The 24433-nt window shown below is 35.7% G+C and overlaps 2 protein-coding genes across 3 annotated transcripts in view; one reads left to right on the plus strand and one right to left on the minus strand.

Annotated features, from left to right (window-relative positions):
* The first annotated feature begins 308 nt into the window (after positions 1–308).
* Positions 309–14698, plus strand: LOC106108844 (cyclin-dependent kinase 12). Its single transcript, XM_013290131.1, is given in 19 exon segments — positions 309–598; positions 900–1717; positions 1982–2139; positions 2622–2748; positions 3133–3180; positions 4028–4144; positions 4764–4884; positions 4965–5096; positions 5322–5518; positions 5824–5952; positions 5955–6036; positions 6546–6663; positions 7724–7842; positions 8386–8505; positions 8897–9124; positions 9522–9718; positions 10432–10636; positions 11403–11671; positions 11967–14698. Coding segments are annotated over 18 exon segments (3393 nt in total). The 5' UTR covers positions 309–598; positions 900–950; the 3' UTR covers positions 12226–14698.
* Positions 14699–18294: 3596 nt separating this feature from the next.
* Positions 18295–24433, minus strand: part of LOC106108915 (myosin-IB) — a 37160-nt gene continuing 31021 nt past the window's right edge. For both annotated transcript variants that reach the window (XM_013290268.1, XM_013290267.1), the window contains exons 14-20: positions 24000–24241; positions 23236–23505; positions 22293–22420; positions 21041–21259; positions 20358–20458; positions 18989–19091; positions 18295–18446 (exon numbers count right to left, since the gene is read on the minus strand). In XM_013290268.1, the coding sequence (XP_013145722.1) occupies positions 18432–18446; positions 18989–19091; positions 20358–20458; positions 21041–21259; positions 22293–22420; positions 23236–23505; positions 24000–24241 (1078 nt within the window). In that variant the 3' untranslated portion in view covers positions 18295–18431. The remainder of the gene's footprint in view (positions 18447–18988; positions 19092–20357; positions 20459–21040; positions 21260–22292; positions 22421–23235; positions 23506–23999; positions 24242–24433) is intronic.

Raw genomic sequence — 24433 nt, forward strand, 5'->3', positions numbered from 1 at the left:
CGTCAGTCATAGTCTACTCGGAATTTGAATAGACCATTTGATTTTATTAAGGTTTTTCTTTATTGTTTTCTCTTTAAAATTGATTTTAAAGTTCGTTACAATCTTATGAATGAATGAACAATATTTTAATCACATAGTGACCGCAAGTTAATAACATTCCAGTAATAAAAACTCTTTTACACTATGTAAGTGCTGAAATAAACGACAATTATTTTTAAAAAAATGTTAATTTTTTGGCAATTTACTTAAATTCTAATAGTTAACAGCAACACTGATTACCACTTGGCCAACATTACAACTGGGTGCGATGATGAAATGAAATGAAAAAGCAAATGGCTGACTAGAAATTGATTCGACGTCTTCGACGTTCTCGAATTTACAACAAAATTAATCCAATTTAATTGCATGAATTATGCGCTATTTATGATCATGACTAGCAAAATAAGATTACAAAAGCTATAATAAATCCAAATAACTGTATATTACTTGCTTATATTCAGTCAAAGATATTAAATAAGACATACCTTATCTAAGCGTTATAGAATTTTGCAAATAAAAATTACAGTGATTGGGGTTTCGCACGTCCGTTTTTCTTAAGGTAAGTTGTTTTTATTTATATTCTAAAAATTATATTGATTGAAATAATAATATTTATCATTTGTGCCATGAAAATATGTAAAACTCCCATTTTTGCCAGTGTGATTTAATATTAGATAGCGTAAATTTAAAGGCTTTTAATATTATCTTTTGCTAAAACTAACTCTCGTATAACTTCAATAACTTGTGATCGAGCGGCCATTATTGCGATTTTTTTCCTTCCGTTATTATGATTGCCGACCACTGAGTAGAACCGAATATTTCGATCCCTTTTCTAATTGTTTCGTTTATTACTGTTTCAGTTGTAATGTGAAAAGGCGCAACATCGTGAGGGGTCTCCGCCCTATCTGATCATGGAACGGAGCTATGATAAGCGACATAGCAAACATCACAAGGAGAAGCACAAGAAGAGAGATCACAAAAAATACAGAAGGCACAGTGGTACTCATGAACAATCTTACGCTACAGTAAATTCTAGTAAGCCCCTTGTTGAATACTCTGATGTTAGTTCAGAAGACCTATCAGCCCCTGAGGCTGGAGAAATAGAGAGTGAAGCTAGTTCAATAGGCCGACACATAGCTGATGATCTTGACCGTACAAGAAAATCGCACCCAGTGCGTACATTTCTTGACAACAAGACTATATCCGTCTCCACAACTTCAAGCCGCCGTGCTATTGAAGAGTACCCTCTTACCCGTGATTCTTCCTCAGCAGCATCAAGGAGCAGAAGGAGCCTGGAGTATGTGGAGGCGGAGCCAGACTTCAGTGACACCTGTTATAAAAAAAAGAAAGAGAAGCGTAAGAAGGAGAAAAAGAAACGTAAGAAGAAGTCTAAACACCGGTCAAGGTCAGCCAGCCTGGAGAGTGTGTCGCATGATGATGACGTACATATAGAGCCACGGCCGGTGAGCCCTAAAAGGTATCAGCAAGTGCCTATAAGTGAATGGGAGAAGGCTTCATCCCCACTTCAGAATGGGTCGTGTTCACCCATCTCTACGACCACCCCACCTATGAGGAGCAGACATGATGACTCTCCGCAAATGAGAATTACAATGCACAGAGAGATGCCAATCCATAATGTAATTTACTCACCTCGCAGGGAACGATCTCCTGTTGTTAGGTGAGAATTTTTTTAAAATCTATTTATAGATATTGCAGTTTAGATACATATGTAAATTTTGTTTTAAATTCAAAAACAATTAACATAAATTCAATGTTATGTAGCAATTTGATTTTAAAAATTGATTTCTTATATTTACATTACAGTTTAAGTAATGTAATTATGAATTTTTAGTTTTTTGTCATGTTTTATACCGATTTCAATGCATTTGGAACTTGATTTTTTGTTTGGCACTGAATGTATAGATTTTTTCTATTTGTTCAGTAGAAGGAGACAGAAATCTATGACACCGCATACACCATCCATTCCACCGTACCATGAAACTGTCACCATAGACTCGGACAATGAACAAGTCTATGATAGAGTGAGGAGGGACTATTGGATGGACCATAGAGCACAATCACCGATTATGGTTATTTCAGGTATGCTAAAGATATTTAGGTTTTTACACTTTTTTTTATTTTTTTTTATTTTATGGTCAAATACTGAAACAAAACCTAAATCCTTTGCTTCATGGTTAACAATCTAATAACCAAAAGATGTGTTTTATTGATATTTTTAGTTAAAATGACCGTAAGTTCGATTGACAGAAATTAAACTATTTAGATTACTGCAGCTTATTTGTATTAGACTTTTTAAAATTATGTTAACAATAAATTAGATTTAATTGAGGTACCCAATGATGATAAAAAGCGCTGAGAGGGGGGCCGTTAGCGGAGTACAGGGAGTGTTAGCAAGGTGACCCCTTTGCTCTGCATAAATGCAGCGTAACCTTCTTGTATTTAGTTGCGGAGTTGCCCTGTGATATATAGATTATGAGAGCTGAGGGTACCAATTACTCTAAAATTAACCTTTAGAATAAGTGTTGAACAGTTTTGTCTGTAATTTGAGTGCTTTTGTCTAGATTCTCCCACTCATGAGCCTCGGATGCGAGAGTACAGTCCTCGCCGCAGCCACCGCCGCAAGAGTCCCCGCCGTCGGCACAGGAGCAGGGAAAGGGAGAGACATCGGGAAGCTCGCGCTCATCATAGGTATCTATCTATACTAATGTAAATTAATAGCCTTTATGTAAAAAAAAAATAAACAAAACTATATAATTGGGTTTGGACTCTGTAATGGTTTGGTGATATATCAGTGTTTTAATGCAAGTTTTACTAATAACGTTAATAATTATTTCTCTTAAATAAATGATTTAAGTAAAAGATTCTGTATGCCAGGGTTACCTTTATACAGGCTTTATTTTCCACTTGAAATAAGAATATACAATGTTGCCTTTACACCACACAACAGTTATGGCTACAAATTTTACCAAACTTCTATCCATCCATCCATCTATACTTGTACATTAACAAATAAGATGACACTGGCTATGGTTGCTAACACCTCAAGTGCTATAACTCCTGGTCTCCTTACATGTCTACTCTTGTCCCGCCTGACGCAATGAATAGCGAATGTGCAGTCAAGTGAGTGACAACACAGTTGTTTGCATGCTTATGTAGAATAGAAGACATTTAAGAAATATATAGACTTGACAGGGAACAATATTTCTCACTGGTACTTTCTCTGTTTGGTTCAATCACAAATTTGACATGCTAAAACATTTCTCAGTGTTTTAATTATTTTTTTGTTTTTTTTTACTATCGGTCATTAGGTGCTGTTAGTGAGATTATGTGAGAAATGTTTCTAGTGTCAACTATGCCTACTCTATATATATTTTGAATCTCTTTGAATACAGATTAAAATATTGCTGCATGCTGAGTAAATAATGTGGTATAAGATAAGAAAACTATTTAGTTAATACTGGTTATGATTGAAAAATTATATTTTTGGAGTTAATGGTTCTTATTTTTATGCAAAATTGTCTCCGTGCTTATTTTTTGTTACATGCATGTCGGTTATTTCAGGAATGTTTTCTTACACACATATTGTATATCTTCCAAATTCATTTATTTATACAAGCTTGTTTATAGTTGCATTATCTTACAGCCTTTATTATGTGTAAGTACACAAGTGTTTAAGTCATTGCTTGATTAAAAATATATACAACTAACAGTGCTAGTTTGTTAGTAAATTATTTTGATGGTTGCCTATTATGATTAAAGTAGTGAAAATCATTTATTTTTAATCAGTCTAATAAACAATGAATCGAAACTATGTTACGTCGAATTTGAGAATTAATTCTCAGCTACAAAATTGAATACAAATCATCCCAATTGTGTTTGTTACTCCTTTGTAACTATTTTGGAGATAAACTACGATTTGTATATATAATTTAGTTATTAAATCTATTAATAATGCACATATAATTAGATCACACAGCCGCAGTTCAATGAAGCGGCGTCGCTCCGTGTCTCGCAGTCGGCGGCGTTCCTCCTCGCCGCCACGACATCGCCCACGGCACAGCGAGACGACCAAAGAAAGACATAGGTACCTAAACTCAATTATAGTAAACAACATATTTAGTCGCTAACGTAATAGAATCATAATTTGTATATGTCGCCTAAAATCTAAGAGACATCTTAATGAAATTTGTGCGGGCCTTATTTAAGACGCTGTAAATATCGTTTCAGTATCCGACTCTACAAGTCTTTTTTAAGTGACTTGTTTGTCTTGCATTGATTATTTGGATTCTTCTTAACCGTTACCCCGCTCTGTCCCCACGTGGGAACAGATTAGAATTAAAGGTTTCATCCGTCCCACCTTTTGCGACGAGGGAACGGTTAGATCTTAATTTATTTCATAACCGTTCCATCTGTCACCTAATTGGTGATAGTGGGACTAAAAGGTGGGACGAATAAAACTTTTTACTGTCGCGTGGGGTCAGAGCAGGGTGACGGTTGGGAATAATCAGATTATTTGAAGATCTTCCCAAGGGAAAGATGGGAAGACGAAGTGGATTAGGTCGGAAGTCTTTGGACAGTATTCGCTTCGGTATTTTGGCGAATTTCAGTGCCCGATTGCTGGTTTATCAACTTATAAAAAAGTAAAGAAACATTTATTCATCTATGTTATGTAAGTATATGTTAAATTTATGTTTATTTTCCAGAGTGAAACATGAATCGCCAAGTCCACCATCAGCATTACAAAGGAGAATTGATTTAAAAGAGAAGATTAGCGATACAAGCTTGTTCGCGGAACTCGTTAAAGATAAACATAAAAGAGCAAAGGTTAGTAAAAAAACACAATAATCTTGGAAATTTCAAATAGTTACTATAAAATTTAATATGTTCAATTTCTCTTCTTTCAGAAACTACAAGAGATATTAAGTCAAAAGGAGGAGGAATCTCAAGGGGCGATTTCTTCAAATAATTCTTTAAATAACCCAGAAGTTATGACCATTGATGAACTCTCCAATGCGACTGCGGATAGTTCGACACAGGTAATTCTCTCAAATTACATACTACCTGTTGCCCGCGAAACCGTCCTCGAGGAATAAAAAAAAGCTCATGGGTTCTTTCATACTATTTTCTACAACTGTACCCAATTTCAACGAAATCCGTTGAGCCGTAGATATATGTAGTAACATCCATCCATACAAATTTTCGCATTTATAATATTTGTAAAATAAGTAAAAACTACTTTTACAATTTTTTTACATTAACAGGTATCAAAAGAGGAGGGTGAGAGAGAGCCGACGACGGAGGTGGTGGATATCCCCATGCCCACGCCCACTGGCAGCGAGGACAACCCCACACCGACACCCACGGCTACCGCAACCCGCTGCAGCCGCCGCCGGAGTTTGATACCTTCGAGAACAAGACCACCGCTAACGGAGAGACAACGGATAGTGTTGAATCTGATGTATGTTTTTTTTATTTTCTAATATCCGATAATATTTACTCCCAAATTATCAATTATAAGAGATAAATAGCAACTAAATATGTTACAAGATATCACGATATAAAAAGGAAAATGTAAATTAATTTTAATATGAATGTTTTTAAATCTTATTTCTTATTATATAGCATCTTCTTGATATAGTATAAATTCCAATGACAAGCATGATATGATAGATGTATGGATGTTAGTTAATTCCTAATGGTATGGATGTCGATGAAATGAAGACAGGCTATTGAGTTTTAAATAGCTTATAAATTTGTTAACAGCAAAAAACGCAAACGCCCCCGTCTTCGAGTGCTCCAGGCAGTACGACCAGCAGTTCGACGGGTAGTATGCCCCCAGTGTCGGGCACCGCTGGCCTGCCGCCACTGCCCAAGGTGGGGGGCAGTGTGGTAGATGGCGTCTACCTCCAGAACTGCCAGCCCGCACCCCCCAAGCCTCGGAGCCTCACCAAGCTGCCCATGCCCCCCAATACACAGGTAACATGGGAGACCATCACTCAGGATAGGAACAATGTACAGTAGGGGAAACTGGCGGTGCTTTAAATAGCTACATAGTACATTTTGAAACAAGATGCCGAACAAAAATTAATACAACACATCTTATAAATGTATCTTTACGAAAAATCGGTTAGCGATACAAGACTAGTTTCTTTTTATTATCCCTTCATTTGGTCGCACTGCTAACTAATTAGTTAGCAGTGCATTTGAAGGAAGCAACTATTTGAAGGAAGAGGCGCAGTTTGTCTTGTTGCGATGTTATAACGCATTTCCCCCCAGGTAAAACAGTCTAGTCCTGTACTATCAGATTAGTTCGTTTTAAAAAAAGTTTAACAAGCAGTGAAAAATTTTATTGTAACTGCTAGTATTCGATTAAAAGTTTTTATGCTAGAAAGTGCAAACTCTTAAGATTAACATATTTGTAATAATATAGAACGAAAGGTCTATAATAATGTATTCGATATTTTTTTTTTATGTATTACTTTCAGGTGGAAGATCTGAAGACGTTAGCTAACGAAAGCCCCTTAAGTACACCCTCACCCAGCCCTATAAAGAAACCAGACAAACCAAAGAGAACCGGCATCATGAATCTACCAATGCCACCATGTAAGAAAACATTGTTTCTAATTTGAAAATGTTCTCTTTTAAGCTGCAAAAATATAACAGGGAACAGAGCGTCATTGGCATAAGAGATAACAGTGGTAGAGCCCGCTTTAACATCTTCGCACGAATGGGCCGGCTCGCCCGGTGTAATACCACGACCACGCAGAAAACAGCCGTGAAGTGGAAGCAATTCCGCGTTTCGTCTGATGAGTGTGGTGCCGGAGGCCTAACTTTAGTCCCTTTACCTTTCCACCCTTTTCTTAAGGGGAAAGGATGGGAGGGAAAAAATGGATTTGACGGCGGAGGAGACGCATAGGAAGAGGAAATGTCCTCTTTATGTGCGTCTCCTCCTCCGTCAATTAGGGTAGGCAACGCATCTGCAATTGCGGATGTTTATGTGCAGCGGTCGCTTTCCATTTCGGTGGATTCAGGTGGCCGCTTGCTCGTTTGCCACCTCGTATTGTAAAAAAAAAAAAAGATAAAAAAATAACTTTAGTGAATGTGGAATACCGCGCATATCCGGGACTGTACTTATGTGTTTAATCCCTTTCAAATTTAATGTGTACAGTTATTCGACGTTGTTACGGTGAAGGTAAATATCGTCATACCCTTTGTAGTGGACTGTATGATAAAATAAAAACTTCTTCTCGGAGATACTGACGCCTTTATTGCTACTAAGATACTGCACATCAAATATGTTAAACATTAACTATTTATATTTTACCGCGACCTCAATAATTGTTGCCTCGTGCCATGATTTTATTAATTTTTGTTAAATCAAAGACACCGCGTCCTTCGCCGCGCGCTGTTAAAGGAACATCAAAAGATGCCGCCCTTCGGCGGCGCGCGACGACAGTCCGGCCGGGGTCATCCGAGGTTACACGTGCCGCGAGGTGCATCCAAGGGCGGCACGTGTAACAGCGAGTAGGCATAGCAATTACGTCGCCAACACCCTTACTGTTAAGTAATTCAAAGATGTGAAGTCTTTCATTATGCCAGCGAGATTATGCCTAGTCATCTCTAAATTACTAGCTATTTAGTGTGTACATGTGATGTATTCCAGTGGTGCCGGATTCAGAGGAGCTGAGCGCGGAGGAGCTGGACGGCTCCACGCCGCCGCCCGCCTCGCGCCGCGACCAGTACTCGCATGTGTTCAGTGCGCGCAACAAACGGGACCCTAATGTATGTATCATTCATATAGGCAATAACAAATAAGGTCGCCACCAGAGGAGGGCAAGAGCGGAATTTCCCACTTAGAGAATCGAAAAATGTAAAACAGATATAAAACTACTTCCAATAATGATAGCTGCACCTTAACGAGGTGTAGAACCTCGATAATTAAAATCCAAGGGAAACACAAAATATTTTAAGTTATCAAGGGTCTATGTTATAGAGGTTTTGGGCTCTGATAGGAAGGGAACATATTATTTTTTGAACTTATAGAGGTTTTTAAGTTACCGAGGTTTGAGTTATCGAGGTTCTACTGTATTAGGCTGGCAATGCCTACATAAATTCTACTATATATAAATACTAACTGCCGCCTGCGACTTCCCGCGAATTTAAAAAATAAAATTACTTAATTATATGGTCTTCCACACAATTTTCTACAACTATGTCAAATTTTATCAAGATCCTTTCATCAGTTTACTGTACCATTTACTGGAGATACTCTAAGAACTAAAACTGCGGCTGAAAATTTAAGTTTTCAATTTTTTTTTATTTCAGTCTGGTTCGAAGTTAAAAAGGCCAAGAATATTGAAGAGACGAGGGTCCAAAGTGGTGCCGGTGGCCACGCCGACGTATCATGCCAAAGATTGGGGAGAGAAGTGTGTTGATGGCTTCCAGGTATATGATACTTTGACAACACTTTTATATAACTAATTACTGCATTCTGAGTGATTATCGGTCACTAAGGGAGAGCTTTGAAATGCTTTCTCATACAAGACTTACACTTAGGTATATTAAAGAGTAGAGAGGTAATATTATCGAAAGAGAGAAGTCCAAATTCTACATATAACAGCTTTTTTATTATATGACAAATAAGTTAACGGCCACCTGAATTCGCCGAAATAGCGAAGCGACCCCTCACCATAGTTGCATTCGCAGATACGTTGCAGAAAAATTTCCCTTTTTATGCGCTACGCAAAATCCACTTCCTCTTCATCATTTTTTCAATGGTGGGAAGGGAAAGGGAACTAAAATTATTCTAGCACAATAATAAAAATGATTTTCGCAGGTAATAACTCAAATAGGTGAAGGGACATACGGTCAAGTATACAAAGCTCGGGACAAGAACACAGGTCAGCTGGTGGCACTGAAGAAGGTGCGTCTGGAGAATGAGAAAGAAGGCTTTCCTATCACCGCGGTGCGGGAGATCAAGATCCTCAGGCAGTTGAACCATAAGAATATTGTCAATTTAAGAGAAATTGTCACTGATAAACAGGATGCTATGGACTTTAGGAAAGTAAGTCATCTTATTTGTTCAACTAAGATATTTTTATGTCTGATGAATACATGGCCTGTAATTTGCCAGTCTTTACTAGTATTGCAAAGCGAAATATTTAGTATATTGCTATGTTAATTGTTGTAAAATACTGTTAGTAAATTTATTGAAATTTTATGAAAATATTTTCGTTGTCATCTAAAATGTCGTAGCCTTTTGTGTTAGTATCAATCTTATTTATAAGTGCGAAAATTTGTATGGATGTATGGATGTTTGTTACTATATAACAACAGAACATGAATTTAAAATGTAATTTAGTTATAGCACAAACTCTGGACTATGGCATAGGCTGTTAATTTTTTTTAATTCCTCACATAGAGTAAGTATGGTCTAAAATTAACTTTGTTATTTTGTACAGGACAAAGGTTCATTCTACTTAGTGTTTGAGTACATGGACCATGACCTGATGGGTCTGCTGGAGTCGAAGATGGTGGACTTCACGGAGAGTCACAACGCGTCCATAATGCGCCAGTTGCTGGACGGTCTGGCTTACTGTCATCGCAAGAACTTCCTCCACAGGGACATCAAGTGTAGCAACATATTGATGAACAACAAGTAAGGAAATATATGGTACTAGCTTTCGCTCGCGACTCCGTCCGTGTGGAATAAAAAAAAACAAAAGTGAGTTGCCTATATGTTCTTCCAGACTATCCTCTGCGTCTATGTCAAATTTCATCGAGATCCGTTCAACCGTTTAGGCTTCAAACTCTAACAAACATCCATCCATCCATCCATCCATCTAAACTTTCTCATTTATAATATTAGTAAGATTAAACTCTAAGAGATATTGCTTCGTAACGGACTCTTTACAAATAAATAATTCGGTATTAATGAGGTAAAAAATGGTAAATAATAAAAAACAATTATCTCCTTACCCACTAGCTGATCTTTTTTCGCCCAGATTTCTAAAAGCTGTTTCCTATTGTTTATATGATATTGGAATGGTGGCAGATTCCCCTTAAAATATTTTTTTAATTACACGCGGACGGAGTCGCGAGCCAAAGCTAGTCTGTATATTTTACTTCTAACATTATAAATGCGAAAGTTTAGATTGATGGACGGATGGATGTTTATTCTCTAACAAACAAACATCCATCCATCCATCCAATCAATTATTCAACATCCATCCAGAAACTCTTTTCTGGCTGTCTGTTTCTCGAGGGAAATGTGTTTTTTTTTGCTTTTCTTCGTTTGTGTGTGTGTTTTTTAACACGACCCGAATAAAGTCGGCAACAGCTTCTCTTATAAATGTGCTTTTATCCTTCCAGAGGCGAGGTTAAGCTGGGAGACTTCGGTCTGGCGCGGCTGTGGTCGGCGGAGGATAAGCAGCGGCCCTACACCAACAAAGTGATAACGCTCTGGTACCGGCCGCCGGAGCTGCTGCTGGGCGAGGAGCGCTACGGACCCGCGGTCGACGTCTGGTCAATGGGCTGCATACTCGGAGAGCTCTTCCAAAAACATCCATTGTTCCAGGTATAACAATAATGCCAATACTGAAACATTTATATGTGTAACGTGCTGTCGCCCGCAAACTTCGTTTAATTAAATAAAGTCATCTATCATATTTCCGCGTGCATCTACCTTCTACCAGCTATTTTTCAGTCAAAGTCCCGTCTAAATCGGTTCACATGTTCCAGAGATAGCGGTTCGGTCGCCATTTTGACAGCGCGGAATTTTAAAAAAGTAGCCTATCCGAAAGTTCGGACGAAATCGGTCCAGCCGTTTCGGAGATAACCCGGAACAAACGCGGCTTGCGGACAGACAGACATTTTTTTAATGTGATTATCGTTATCAGTAACGCAAATACCTCATCTTCCCGAAATCTGGAAATTTTCTTTTACAGACTCTATTTTTATTATATGTATAGATGTGTCTTATGGCCGGTTTTCCAGCTACGTTTAACCATTCGTGTGTTTTTGGTTTAGGAAATGCGTTTCCGAATTACGAAACTTGAATTTATTCCGTTTAAGCTTAGGTCAACCTAACCCTAATGAGACACTAGATAACGATTAAATAATTGGAAACTCCAGCAACCCAGGATTAAACACACGCATAAACTTTAAATTCCGTAAAATATATCCCTGTCTTCCTAACGGCACTGTCCAAATGTAAACCAGACATTGTAAAGTAATTAGTATTATGTGAATTAACTTCTAAGAACAGCTTCAGAACTGTCAACAATTTCAAAAGACTAGTGGCTATATCGATTGTATAATTGCTGATATTTGAATATTTTCAGGCTAGTGTAGAAATGATGCAGCTGGAGATGATATCCCGCGTATGCGGTACTCCAGTGCCCGGAGTGTGGCCCAACGTGGTGAACCTACCGCTGTGGCATACGCTCCGACCTAAAAGGTTTCACAAGCGCTGTGTGCGGGACCAGTTCGCTTTCATGCCAGCACCAGCGTTAAATCTGCTAGATCGTATGCTGGAGTTGGACCCAGAGAAGAGGATCACAGCAGAGGAAGCACTCAAGAGTCCATGGTTGAAGAATGTTGTGCCTGAACAGTAAGTTCTGATGTTTGTTTTTATTTAGATTTACATGATTCAAATGTACTAAAGCTAAAATAAAATTAGTGTACTTGTATCTAATATTGGAAATAAAGTATTTAGGTAACATGATGTTGCATTGGTAACAATGAAAAACAATTTTTAAAATTTTGGTCTGTCTTTTCACCTCTGTTCTGCGCAAATGTGTCATTTTCTTTAATTCCGCACTGATAATGTCGCGCGCGACCACTATACATACATAAATTAAAAAGTAAATATGCATGTTGTTCACAAATTTATTTTCGTCTTCCAGAATGCCTGCTCCGGAGTTACCGACATGGCAAGATTGTCACGAGCTGTGGTCGAAGCAACGGAGGCGACAGCAAAGGGAACAAGACCAGACTAAACCAAAGTCCTACGGGTTCGCGTCTAACGATAGCGATAAAGACCCTAATTTCAAACAGAATGATAACTCAAACCAATCGGATTCTGGCTTCAGAAGTGAATCATATAAAATGGAAAGTGGCTTCAAGACGGAGTCGGGACAAGAAACTGTGGGACAAGTTAAATAGTATATGGAGTATTTCTACGGTTATTATGGATAACCGTAGAATTGTGCCTTGTGCTTGTGCTATGTGATATTGACACAGTGATGTGAAACATGTAGTGATACAGTGTGAACACTCTGAAAACATTGAACTTTTCCATTCCTACGATTATTGCTATGCTTGAAGCCAGTTCAAGACATCGGCAACTGAATACAAGTCAAGGAGGTAATGAAGATGTGAGAATAATAAGTAAATTATAGTCCTTATTGTTATTATTTATCAATTTATACTCTGTGGTAGGAAATATATCACAATTTGTACATCACAGATTATATTTTGAAATTAACAGACACAAGTGATAGTCAGTCTCAACATCTATTGTCCATGGAATTCTAGTTAAGATTTATAAAATAATTAAAAAAGCTTGTTATATATCAACAATGGCAATCATAAAAAAAATGCTATGACAACTTCTTCCTATCTTTTCAATAAATAGGTATTTTTATTTAATGCTCATAATTCTGAATATTATTAATTGACATAGGTTTCCACATATGTTTCATATAAAGTAAAACAAATAAAATTCTAGAGGTTTAATTGATTTTTTTAAAGTATTGAAATATAGAAATACAACATGGTTTTATTTTTACAACATTTATTATTAAGACAAGTATATTATGCCTTTATAAACAAAAATTCCCCTTTAGAGCACTTTCAACCTATCCTTTACTATGTCATTTACATAATAAACTTAGCATCGTAAATACAAAGAAGTGCTAAATAAATTTGAATAATTATACTTGGGAAAAGTACCAACAAATATAGTAATTTTAACTCTACCTGAATCAACAAAAAGATCAAGGAAGCTGAAGCTGGACCACCAAGAATGTCTCATGCTTTCTCTAATTAAATGTATAACCACATCTGTGTGTTTTATTTAATAAAAATAACATTTTATGCTAGATTTTATCATATGACCAAATCTAGGAGGAAATTATTGCAATTACAGACTTTAAATTCATTAAAAACACTTTCCAAAAAAATAACTTAAATGAGAAACAAAGTTTTATGATAGTCTTATGTAAATGTAATTATTAAATGTTCATTCTTATCTCAATGGCTGCTAAGTACAGTCAGCTACATAAATATGTATAAATTTTCAAAGCTTTTATAACCTTCAAAAAAAGTGTATGAACTCTGTTCATATACTTCACACATTGGATACATGTTTTTGAACAATACATGGTTATATATTTTGGAAACTGCAGAATACAAGTTTTGTAAATGTATATATTTATGCAGCTGATTGTACACATCACAGTAAATAAACTCAAATTAATCCTTCTTTCAATTTAATTCTTGTTTGTTTTTGTTTTAATTTTGCTGTTAAAAAGATTAATTTTTAATAGTGATTACTAGAGTTTAAAAAATATTTTATTTGACTCAGAATGTGGAACTATCTTTATCCAAAATCATTGGTGTTTCTAAGGATTAAGATCAGGTGAAATAAATGCATAACATGCATTAAAAAAGAATTATGTAATATTGAATTTTACGAATTTCACCACTTTTTATATATAAAAAAGCTTCACCTATGTAAATCCCATCCTCTTTGTCTGATGATTGTTGTAGGAAAGAAAAGGATAGTGTTAATTACGTGTAAGGCGACATCGGGGAAGACGAGGTGCAAGGGCGCGCGGGGCAGCGGACACCAATCGGCATCGATGCGCTCGCGATGTCATTCAGCGAAATTTCGCTTGCACCTCGTCTTCCCCGATGTCGCCTTACACGTCATTAACAGATAGACTATAAAGAGAAAACTGTTCACTCAGTCTGTCATATCTTAGATTAGAAATTGAACCATTCCAAATTAGTTTGCATAATGGAATTAATTATTATATGTATGGTAAAGTTAAAATTCAGTATAAAATGTACAGAATGACTGTATGTTCACATGTAGATAGTTAAGTACAGGAAATAAACATGTATTCAAAGATATTTTTAATATAAATGTGTTGTTTGCTAATGATTGCCAAGTTCAAATTTTAGAGGAGACTTTGTGGCCTTTATGTATTATAAAATGTACTCAAAGGGTAGTTCTAACTCTGTATAACTTAGTTTTTAATTGTTATGGCAATAAACTTTTGAGTTCAGGTTTTTATGAGTTTGTACATATTAAGGGTTTGGTTGTAATTTTAGTTTATTGGTTATCTTTGTAATATAGATTTGTAGGTTTACGCTTTAGTGGGATGAAGATACCTTGTTGAAAATTATTTATTTATATAAATTATATGTGTCATGTATAAGCAAAATCAGCATTGTTCCTAGTATATCATAGTCACAAAATGTTATTTTTTAAATTAGTGGAATAATTTTTTTTAGATGATATCAAAATCTAGATTGAAGGTAATTAAGGATGTATAATACAGTAGAACCTCGATAATTCAAACCTTGGTAACTTAAAAACCTCTATAACTTAAAAAAAATATGTTCGTTTCCCATCAGAGCCCAAAACCTCTATAACATAGACCCTTGATAACTTAAAATATTTTTTGTTTCCCTTGGACTTCAACTTATCGAGGTTCTACCGTACAAGATTAAAAATTCAAATAACAAGCTATGTAGATGGAGTCCAGCTTTGACAAATGACCGGTAGCCGTTGCGATTAAGACAAAAAAAAAACACATTTAGTACTTTGTCAATTTTGAAGTCATAAATGTACCACACAAGTGTTAGCTACAAACAGAAATATTAAAAACTTAGATAATTATAGTTTAAAATTATTAGATAAATTAAATAAAGGGGTTTGTAAACCAGGGTTACCAGGAATAGGATATTAATGGCCTTGGGACTTTGTGTATAAAATAGGCCCTATGTTTAAAATATTTTTGGAAAATTCGGAATATTTGTTCCAAGAAACATCCAAAGCACTTTAGTATAATAATCAATAAATCAATAGTTATAAAATGAATTTTGTTGGTTTTGCTTCATTTTTTTTACTATTATATTTGTCAAAAATGTTAGTAGGACAAGGTGCAATTTTAGGCCCAACTTTTTTACTAGTCTTTTATTTAATATCTACTGTAAAGTTTGTGTTACCTGATTATTAAAATTTATTGTAAATGGATTAAAATTATCACATTTATGACAATATCTTCATTCCACTGGCTCGAATCAAAGGATCCGTAATTAAGTTAGCATAATAAATCTGATCTACCAAACTAGTTGGCATTTAATATAGTATAATTATATGTTTTAAGTAAATAATGTGTATATTCAGCCTTATCTAGCACTAGCAGGAGCATCACATTGTGTTTGTATATAGTTTGTAATAGTATGTAAGATTGTTCACAAATGTTTTTATAGTAAAACTGTTCAAACATATGGATGTGTAATGGTTTGGCATATTTAGGGCCTGTCCCACCAAATTGTTAATTGTCTGATAATCTAACGTGTAAATGCGATAAATAATGCGATGGAAATATCGGAATTTGTTCCCTTATGAAAATGACGTCATTTTTAAGCTATCTGAGCCTTTATCAGCCAGTTGTGGGACAGGAAGTAAACTATGTTATGGAATAAGCCAAAAGGCTTGTTCCCAAAGCTTGAAAGCCTAAGATTTATGTATTATCAGCTCAAAATTATTTATGTCTTGTATTTTGTCTCCCAGATCTTCCATTTTTCTTCTTTATTTCATAACCTAACCAAAGTTAAGTTCTTCCCTTAACTGAATTGTAGTAAAATTGAAATAATCAGGTATCGTGGTTGCTGTCGCTGGAGCCTTGTAATAAAGTGATAGGCGGCGTTGCCATCGTAACGAATAATCCGGAGTTTAGGGGACTTTGTGATATTGGATTTTTAACACTTTGAAATATGTTTTAAACATTTATTATGTTGGTATGGGTTTATTTTATTTATTAAATCATTATTAGTGTAAAAAGTTCCTGGGGACTGTTTTATTTTTTTTTAAATGAATTTTTTTATGGGAAATGTTAACTTGGGCCAGTTCCTATTCTCGTATGTCCGTGTTTGAACGCGTCTGCGTTGTTTTACAGGTGTGTTATTTTATTGAAGACTGAGTGCTGCGCGTGTCGCCATAACTCTGGATTGTTAATGTAAAATTAAATGTAAAAATGTACCTAACTTTTCTATAGATAATTAAACAGCAATTATTATGATGATTTGTGTGGTTTTATTGTTACCCTTTTTAGCGGTGTTCCTTAACAGCTATCATTGTTTGAACATTTAAAAACGAGACGCGGAACAAAAACACATCGCAGCTTACAAATGTTTCTGTGCGAAAAGTCTGTTATAGTTTTTGTGTTATTATTTGTAATGGTTCTGCAGGTCATTATTAATTTTAGAAAACGAATCGATGAATCCATCGATGCTAACTTGTATAAAATAAAAATTGATAATCGAAAAGATTTATGTCTGATTTTACCCATCCCTACTAAATTTCAAATTCATTGTCATACTAATCTATTTTTAGACAAACTATAGTGATCACGGCTAGTTACTTTTTATTATTCATTCGTTTGCTCTCACTTATATAAATAGAGAGTTTGTCTCGTTGCAATAAACAAGGTATTTTTTTCCTGAAGTCGAACTTTTTTTAAAACTAGTATTAACCTTTTCATATTTTTTAAATAAGTTTATATAGATTCTGTTTATATGAGAAATAAAATACAATATAGTAAAATGCGTTTATTAATAAAATTACGACAAAGGAACTAGTCTATAAGGCACACTTTAGCCTGCGTTCTGTTGAGTTTAAATATAATTTGTATACCACATAACTGTGGGTTTTCACTGCTGAAATGCAACAAAAACATTTGTCTAATTCAAACATGATCTTCATTCTTTAAAAAGTAGATTTTTATATAGGTTAATCCGCTATGAAATCCCACGGTTTCAATATAGAAAAGAGAAACCAAAACTGCATGAAATTACATGACTAGATATTTATTTCACCTGAACTATGAAATTAGATTCAAAAGAATAGTAACAACTAGTAAAACTAGTTTAAGTTTATATATCATTTTTGTTTTTAATAGTAGCTCGCGAAACGTGGAGTAAAATTGATGAAAGCAAGTGTCCTTTATTTCATAACCTACAAAATGGCCGCCATCGCCGTCGCCAGGCACCGTTGATTCAGCTTACAAAATACAAATTGTACATAGTGTCTATATTTTATTTAAACTTTAATACAATACAAACCTATACGATAACCGTTACATCTTTTGAGATCTTATAAAAGATGTATCTTAAATATGTCGGAAATACAGTTCTTATGAAAATGTGTACACGAATAACCAAGATTTTTGTGGTTGGGCAACATTTCACCTTGAGTTTGCAATGACATTCAAACGCCTTTGCAATGTTCTTACAATGTTACGTAGGCATTTCTGTGGTGGAATCCCACAGTATCACTTCAAATTAGTATTGCTTGCGCCCTGGGCGAGATATCAACGGTCCCTAACTGCAGTATAAATCCATAGGAAAAAACGTGCTTGTCGCGCCCTTTTATATCCGGCGCCCTGGGCGGTAGCCCTACCTTGTCCAATACTAACATTATTGGATTAATTTTTGAAATTCCAGTGTTTCATTTTTTTAATAAATCTATATAGATAGATAATAAAGGTAAAATTGTTTAGATAGGTTTTTATAATTTCTCATTTCTGTCGAATTTGGCTATATTTACATGGTGTATCATAGCTAAGTACTTTGTACGAAATATTATATTTTATTTCTTAACGTTATAATTATTTTTTAACGATAAATAGTAGTGTTTAATATGTTTTAAAGTTATTTTTCACGATTTTCTTAATTAAACCAATTGAATGGAACAAAAAGTAAAAAAAGTTACAAAATTAAAACATAAACTAAGAAATGACAAGTATTAAAAAAATGATTATTAAAAAATGATTTCCATATTCTTAAATAAATAGCGCAAAGTGTCCTTTATTTTGTCTATTACATGAATATTTAGTTGTTCGTCACGAATCAAAATGAGGTTTTCATATTTGGATGAAATTGCAACATAATATTTTTGTCATGCGATTTGATTCTTTTGAGTAAAAAACATAAACATAATATAAAAAATTGTATAACTTAACAAAAATGTATAATTTGTTTAAAATAAATTATAAATAACAATTACAGTTTACGTTAATACAACTAGTGTTGGGTCGTTGTTATCCTTCTCGTAATACTGAGCTGGTACTGCCTCATGGTGTTGCCACCTGAAATAAATTATAAATATAAAAACTAATTTAATATACATGACACTAGAAGCTATACTCCAATATTAATGGGGTTTTCTTAAATTTACTTAAAGTTTGGTAATTTATAACCAATGTACAATCAATTTTCTAGATCAAAGGTTCCCAAAGACTTTTTTCTGGCTACTCATTATAATGCTATACTGTTTTTATGATCCTCCTCTAGGTTATTCACCCTCCCCAGAAAGATCATCATCTTCCTCCTTATTCTACTCCCGTAGTTTTTTTGTCCTCCACATAACTCTATCATACGTCATCTCAGTCACCTCCTTTATCATGTCACCTTTCACGCAATCCATTCTTTTCTTTCTAAATCTACCTCTACCGGTGTACCTCCACATTCATAACTAAAGTTCTTGTTACATGCGATTTATCCCTCCTCATAACATGTCCATACCATAAGAGCCTTACTGGTTACCTTCTACCATTGGGGCTGCTCTCAAAGATAATGTAATTTTATGGAATAATTAAGAATGAGACGTAAATATGAAAGGAATACGTACAACGAGCAGGTTGCCGCTCTTGGCGCGCTGTATGGCGGGCTGCGGGCCGTTGGTCACCTCGATAGTGCCGCCCTGCTTGCCGTTTACCAAATTGTGGGCGATGCTGACACAATAAATTACAATTACTATACATTGCTTACAATTATGTAAATCTAGAAATAAAATAATTGTTAATCGTTGTAAATATTTAAATACAATAAATTATAATATCCAAGCTTGCGCCCGCGACTCCGTCTGCGTAAAATTAACAAAAACAAAAGTGAGTAGCCAATGTGTTCTTCCAGACTATCCTCTACATCTGTGACAAATTTCATCGAGATCCGTTCAGCAGTTTAGGCTATAAACTCTAACAAACATCCATCTAAACCTTCGCATTTATAATATTAGTAAGATATGACCAAAGACATTTAATTTATAGACAAGGCACACTGAACATTTTTTTTTACCGGTACTTTCTCTGATAGGTACTATCAGTTTTCCAGTTTAGTATTAAAACATTTTACTATATTTAGCTTCATTATTTGTTTTAGAATAAACTAAAATGATATTTAAAAATTTATCAATAGCCTCTCAAGTGAAGTGTCAATTATGCCTTTTCTATATATTTTTGAATCTCTTTGTATACCGCATCTACCGTTTTCCAGTCTAAATACTTACGCGGCGTCTAAAAGTCGTGATTCCTCAGACTTTTCTGTTTCACACCTTTTTTATTTCATTAGCGAGCATGCAAATTGTGAATACTCATTACAAAGCTAAACTTCATAACGTAGCTTTTTTAATTAAAGAATTTTTGAAATCGGCCCAATAGTTTTTTAGTTATTTCAATACATACAAAAATACCTTTCCTCCTTATAACATAACATACTTTGCTAGCGAATTCGTCTTCGTGACATTAAAAAAATAATAAAAAAAGCATAGCCTAGCTAGCGTAGCTTAATGGTGAAAGTGTTTTTTGAATCATTAGTAAATTTAAAATAGTAGTATATACTAGCTGTTCCCATGCGATTTAATTAATAATAATAATAATAATAATTCGCATAAAATTAAGAAAATTTTATTTTGGTGTTTACATGTGTCAAATTATCAATTGCAAATGTCAAAATGATATGACATAATGACAAACCATGGCAACCTTGCTTCCTTGATGGCAGCAATTTATGGTCTCTTTCCCATATTAGGGTTTTAATCCAAAATATTAACCCATTAAGTTTAATGGTGTGAAAATATATAGCCTAAAGCATGACGTAAGTGTAGGGCGTTTTATCAAAAAAAGGATTATATAAAAATATGCTGTGATTTCTGACTTCTTAGGCAACAAAGAAGTGTGTGTTTACGCTTTATTATAATAGTATAGATAAAAGCATCTTACGTTCTAGTGTCGACGATCTCGATGAGTTCTGGCTTCTTTGTGTAGTCAGTGACGATTGTGAGAGCCTCGATCAAGTGTGTCACCGAGATGATCAGGTCACCCTGCAGATGTGGAACAAGATATATGAGAATCCAGCCTTACTCAAGATATTATAGATAACTGTAATACAACTTTATATAGATATATTAGTATTATTAGTATATAGTATATTAGTTTAATTCTGATGTTTTGCTTTTTAAAAATTTCGTTATTTATCAATTTTAATACAGCTATTATTAGTTCAAGAAACGCTCATTTATTTTGTACAAAATTATTCTTAACCCAATAAAGACTTGACACACACCCCTTTGACTAAACTATCGCACAACAGTTGTGCGATTGTCGATTGTTTCGCAGCCCATTCAACTGTTTAGTTGCACAACTAAAAATCGAGTAGTGTACCTCCATATAAGCTCATAGGTATCAAACCAAGACTAAACAGTTGTGCGATATTGTAGTCAAGGGTATGCACGCGAAGGTCAACTTATCATATTTATTTGACACTTAATGTAGAAACATTACAAAAAATATACTAAAACTTACCTTAGCAACAAGGATGTTTGTAAGAATGTAGTGTTGCACAAACATTACAAAAAGTATACTAAATCTAAGCTTAGTAACAAGAATGTAGTGTTCAATCTGACCTTATCCTTCTTAAGTTCCTGGGGTATCTTGATGAGGGCGAGCTGGTCCGTCTCGTTGGTGACGACGACACGCAGCTTGTCCAGCGGCAGGCGGTGCTTCAGCTTGTACGTCTTGCGCGCCGCCGCGTCCACCACGTACAGCGCGCGCTGCGACGCCAGCAGCCCGCGCGCCCGCGGCTTGTACCCGCGCCGGTCGTACTTCACCGCCTCGCACGAGTACTGTAAAATGCACTCGTATTCTAACCGGAACACTAAAACGTCTATTGACTTGTCTAATATAGTAATATATGTCTAATATAATCTCGGAATTAAAAAAAAATTATTAGTAGTCTTTGTTCTTCCAGATGTTCTACATTTATACCTTTCATCGAAATCCGTTTGATAGTTTAGACTACAATCTACAACAAATATACATCCATCATAATTATCATCCACTTGCCCTTATCCCTACGGAGGGTCGGCACAGTATGTGCTGCTCTTCCATACATCTCTATCAGACGTCATATCTGAAACCACTCCTTTCTTAAGCATATCCTCTTTCACACAATTCATCCATACTTTCTTCGGTCTTCCTCTTCCTTTGTAGCCATCCACATTCAATCTTATCAAATATACATCCATCCATACAAATATCACATTTGTAATATACTAATTGTTGCTCTTGACTTCGTTCGCATGCAATTAGGAAATAGCAAAAAATATACCCTATGTTACTCAGCGATAACATAGCTTTTTAATGGTGAAAGAATTTAGAAATCGGCCCAGTAGTTTTTGAGTTATTTCAATCCATATAGAAATCCAAAAACCCAAATCTTTCTTCTTCATAACAATAAATTAGGTTAATTGAAAGATAAAGTTAAATAAATTTTTAAAATTCATCACTCGCTTAAAATGAACTCAGATTTTTTTAGGGTTCTAATTTGTTCCCATACCTTATTTAATTTTTTTATTTATTGTTTACAGTTTAAGATCCAATATTATGTTAGTATGTATATTTTACTTAAACTAAGTTAGTATATTATGACACTTTTGATATACAGTAGAACCTCGATAAGTTAAAGTGCAAGGAAATACAAAATATTTTAAGTTAAAGAGGTTTTAAGTTATCAAGAGTCTATATTATAAAAGTTTTGGGCTCTGATAGGAAGGGAACATATTACTTTTTGAAGTTATAGAGGTTTTTAAGTTACCGAGGTTTGAATTATTGAGGTTCTACTGTGTAACAAATATCATTTGAAGTATATGTACTCACAATGAGCTGCTCGCCGGAGGGCCAGGCGGGCGAGGCCATGAAGGTATCCCGCAACACGCGGTGCTCGCCTGTCAGTCTGTCCGTCACGAAGCGCTCGCCGATACTGCTCGGGTAGCTGTTCTTCTTGCCTGTATTCCATACAACATATTAGTATACTAGTCTAATTCTTTATCTACAAGTCAAGTTTTATGAATAAAACCTAAATAAAGCAGCAAAAGTTTGGGATATTATCAGGTAGTAGTAAGTTCAAAACCTACAGAACTATTGTCATGAATTATCTCTTACTACATGTCTTTAAGCTTTCCACCTAGAATGGTTTAAGAAATGTTGGTAAAATTAGGTTTTTTCCTTGACTACGGCCACGTGGAACTAAAAAAAAAGTAGGTAGCCTGTTTGTTCTTCCAGAGTATCCTCTATATTTAAGTCAAAATTCATCGAGATTCAATCAGTAATAGAAGCTACAAACTCTAACATTTATCTATCTATGGTAGTAAGATTATTTGTATAATAGTTAGGTTATTTCTAATGGTGTTGTAGTGTTGTTAAGAAGTTTATTTTTTTTTAACATAAACCAGAATATTTAAATCTATAACTTATCGAGCAGAAATATGAAGATTCATCATCATCACCAGCTCACTATACGTCCCCACCGAGGGGCTCGGAGCCTACCCTAATAAGGGGTGACTAGGCCATAGTCAACCACGCTGGCCCACTGCGGGTTGGTTGACTTCACACATATCTTTGAATTTCTTCGCCGATATGTGCAGGCATCACGATGTTTTCCTTCACCGTAAGAACGTCGGGTAAATTATGTACATATGAATATTCGAAAAATCGAAAATCACATTGGTACATGGCGGGATTCGAACCCAAGACCTGTAGATTACAAGTCAAGTGTTCAAACCACTGAGCCACCGACGCTCACAAAAACAAGATTAAATACCTTTAAATATACTCTCAGCGAGTATCTTCAGTTCGAATTGCTTCTTATCATCAGGCGAGAGCGCGAGGCGGTACTGGCGCGCGAGTGCGGCGCGGTGCAGGCGCTGCAGCTGCGCGGAGGCGTGGCGGCAGACGGCGGGGCAGGCGGGCCAGCTGCGGTCCAGCAGGCGGCGCGGCAGCTGCCCCGCCAGCCGCTTCAGCCAGTGCACCTTCGCGATGCCGAGGAAACGACGGTTCTCCGGCGTTTCGGGACCGTTGCGAGTTATGAAACCTAAAGGAAGATGTCTCTTTAAAATCTTCAAAAAAACGTACTTATTTATACAAAGCACGAATTGAACTTCGAAACGGTTGAGCAGTTTTGACGGGACTTTCATTAGAAAGTAGCTGATGCACGGGAGAATTTTAAGTTCTACACTAAGGAATTTTACTGGCGACAACTCGTATTTAAATAATTTTTGAATGCTTTCCAATTACGGTTACAATCATTTCGTTACATGAAAGAGAAGAAAAACATGATCGTAAATGGAGAGAAACAGAGCGATGTACACAATCAGCGATAGCGAAATAATTATGACTAGAATATTAGTTTTGCTCGAAACTCCGTTCGCGTAGAATTAAAAAAAGTACTTATATGTTCATAAAGACTATCCTCAAAATCTATGCAAATTTGATCAAAATCAGTTCAGCTGATTACAAACTCTAACAAACATCCATCCATGTAAACTTTCGCATTTATAAGTTTTGTTTTTAAAACATTGTTGGCACCTTTGATGAACGCGCGGATTACTTGCGCGGCGTGGCGGCGGCGCTCCCTGAGGCGCTGCGCGAGGAAGCGGCGCACCCACTTCTGTATGACGACGGCGGCGCGGCGCATGCGCAGGTAGCGCTGCCGCTGCCGGAAGCCGCGCCACCGGCTCTGGATTATCGTCGCGATGTCGTTCTTCTTCAATTGATATGCGTCTTCTGTCTCGAATAATGTCTTCGGGAATCGGATGAATATCTTGGTACTGGAAAAGAATTATTTCTATATCATAAGGAGATATACGAGCAAGGTCATCTGAATTTATGAAAATGGTAAAGAGACCGCCGCCTATAGACGTCGGAAGGTGGGTTGCCCTTCCTTAATAGACGAAAGAGAAGACGCACATATAGAGGATATTTCCCCTTCCCATGTCTCTCCTCCATTGTCGAATTCACTT

This window comes from Papilio polytes, unplaced genomic scaffold (genome assembly GCF_000836215.1).
Source record: "Papilio polytes unplaced genomic scaffold, Ppol_1.0 DF821400.1, whole genome shotgun sequence".
Taxonomy (NCBI): domain Eukaryota; kingdom Metazoa; phylum Arthropoda; class Insecta; order Lepidoptera; family Papilionidae; genus Papilio; species Papilio polytes.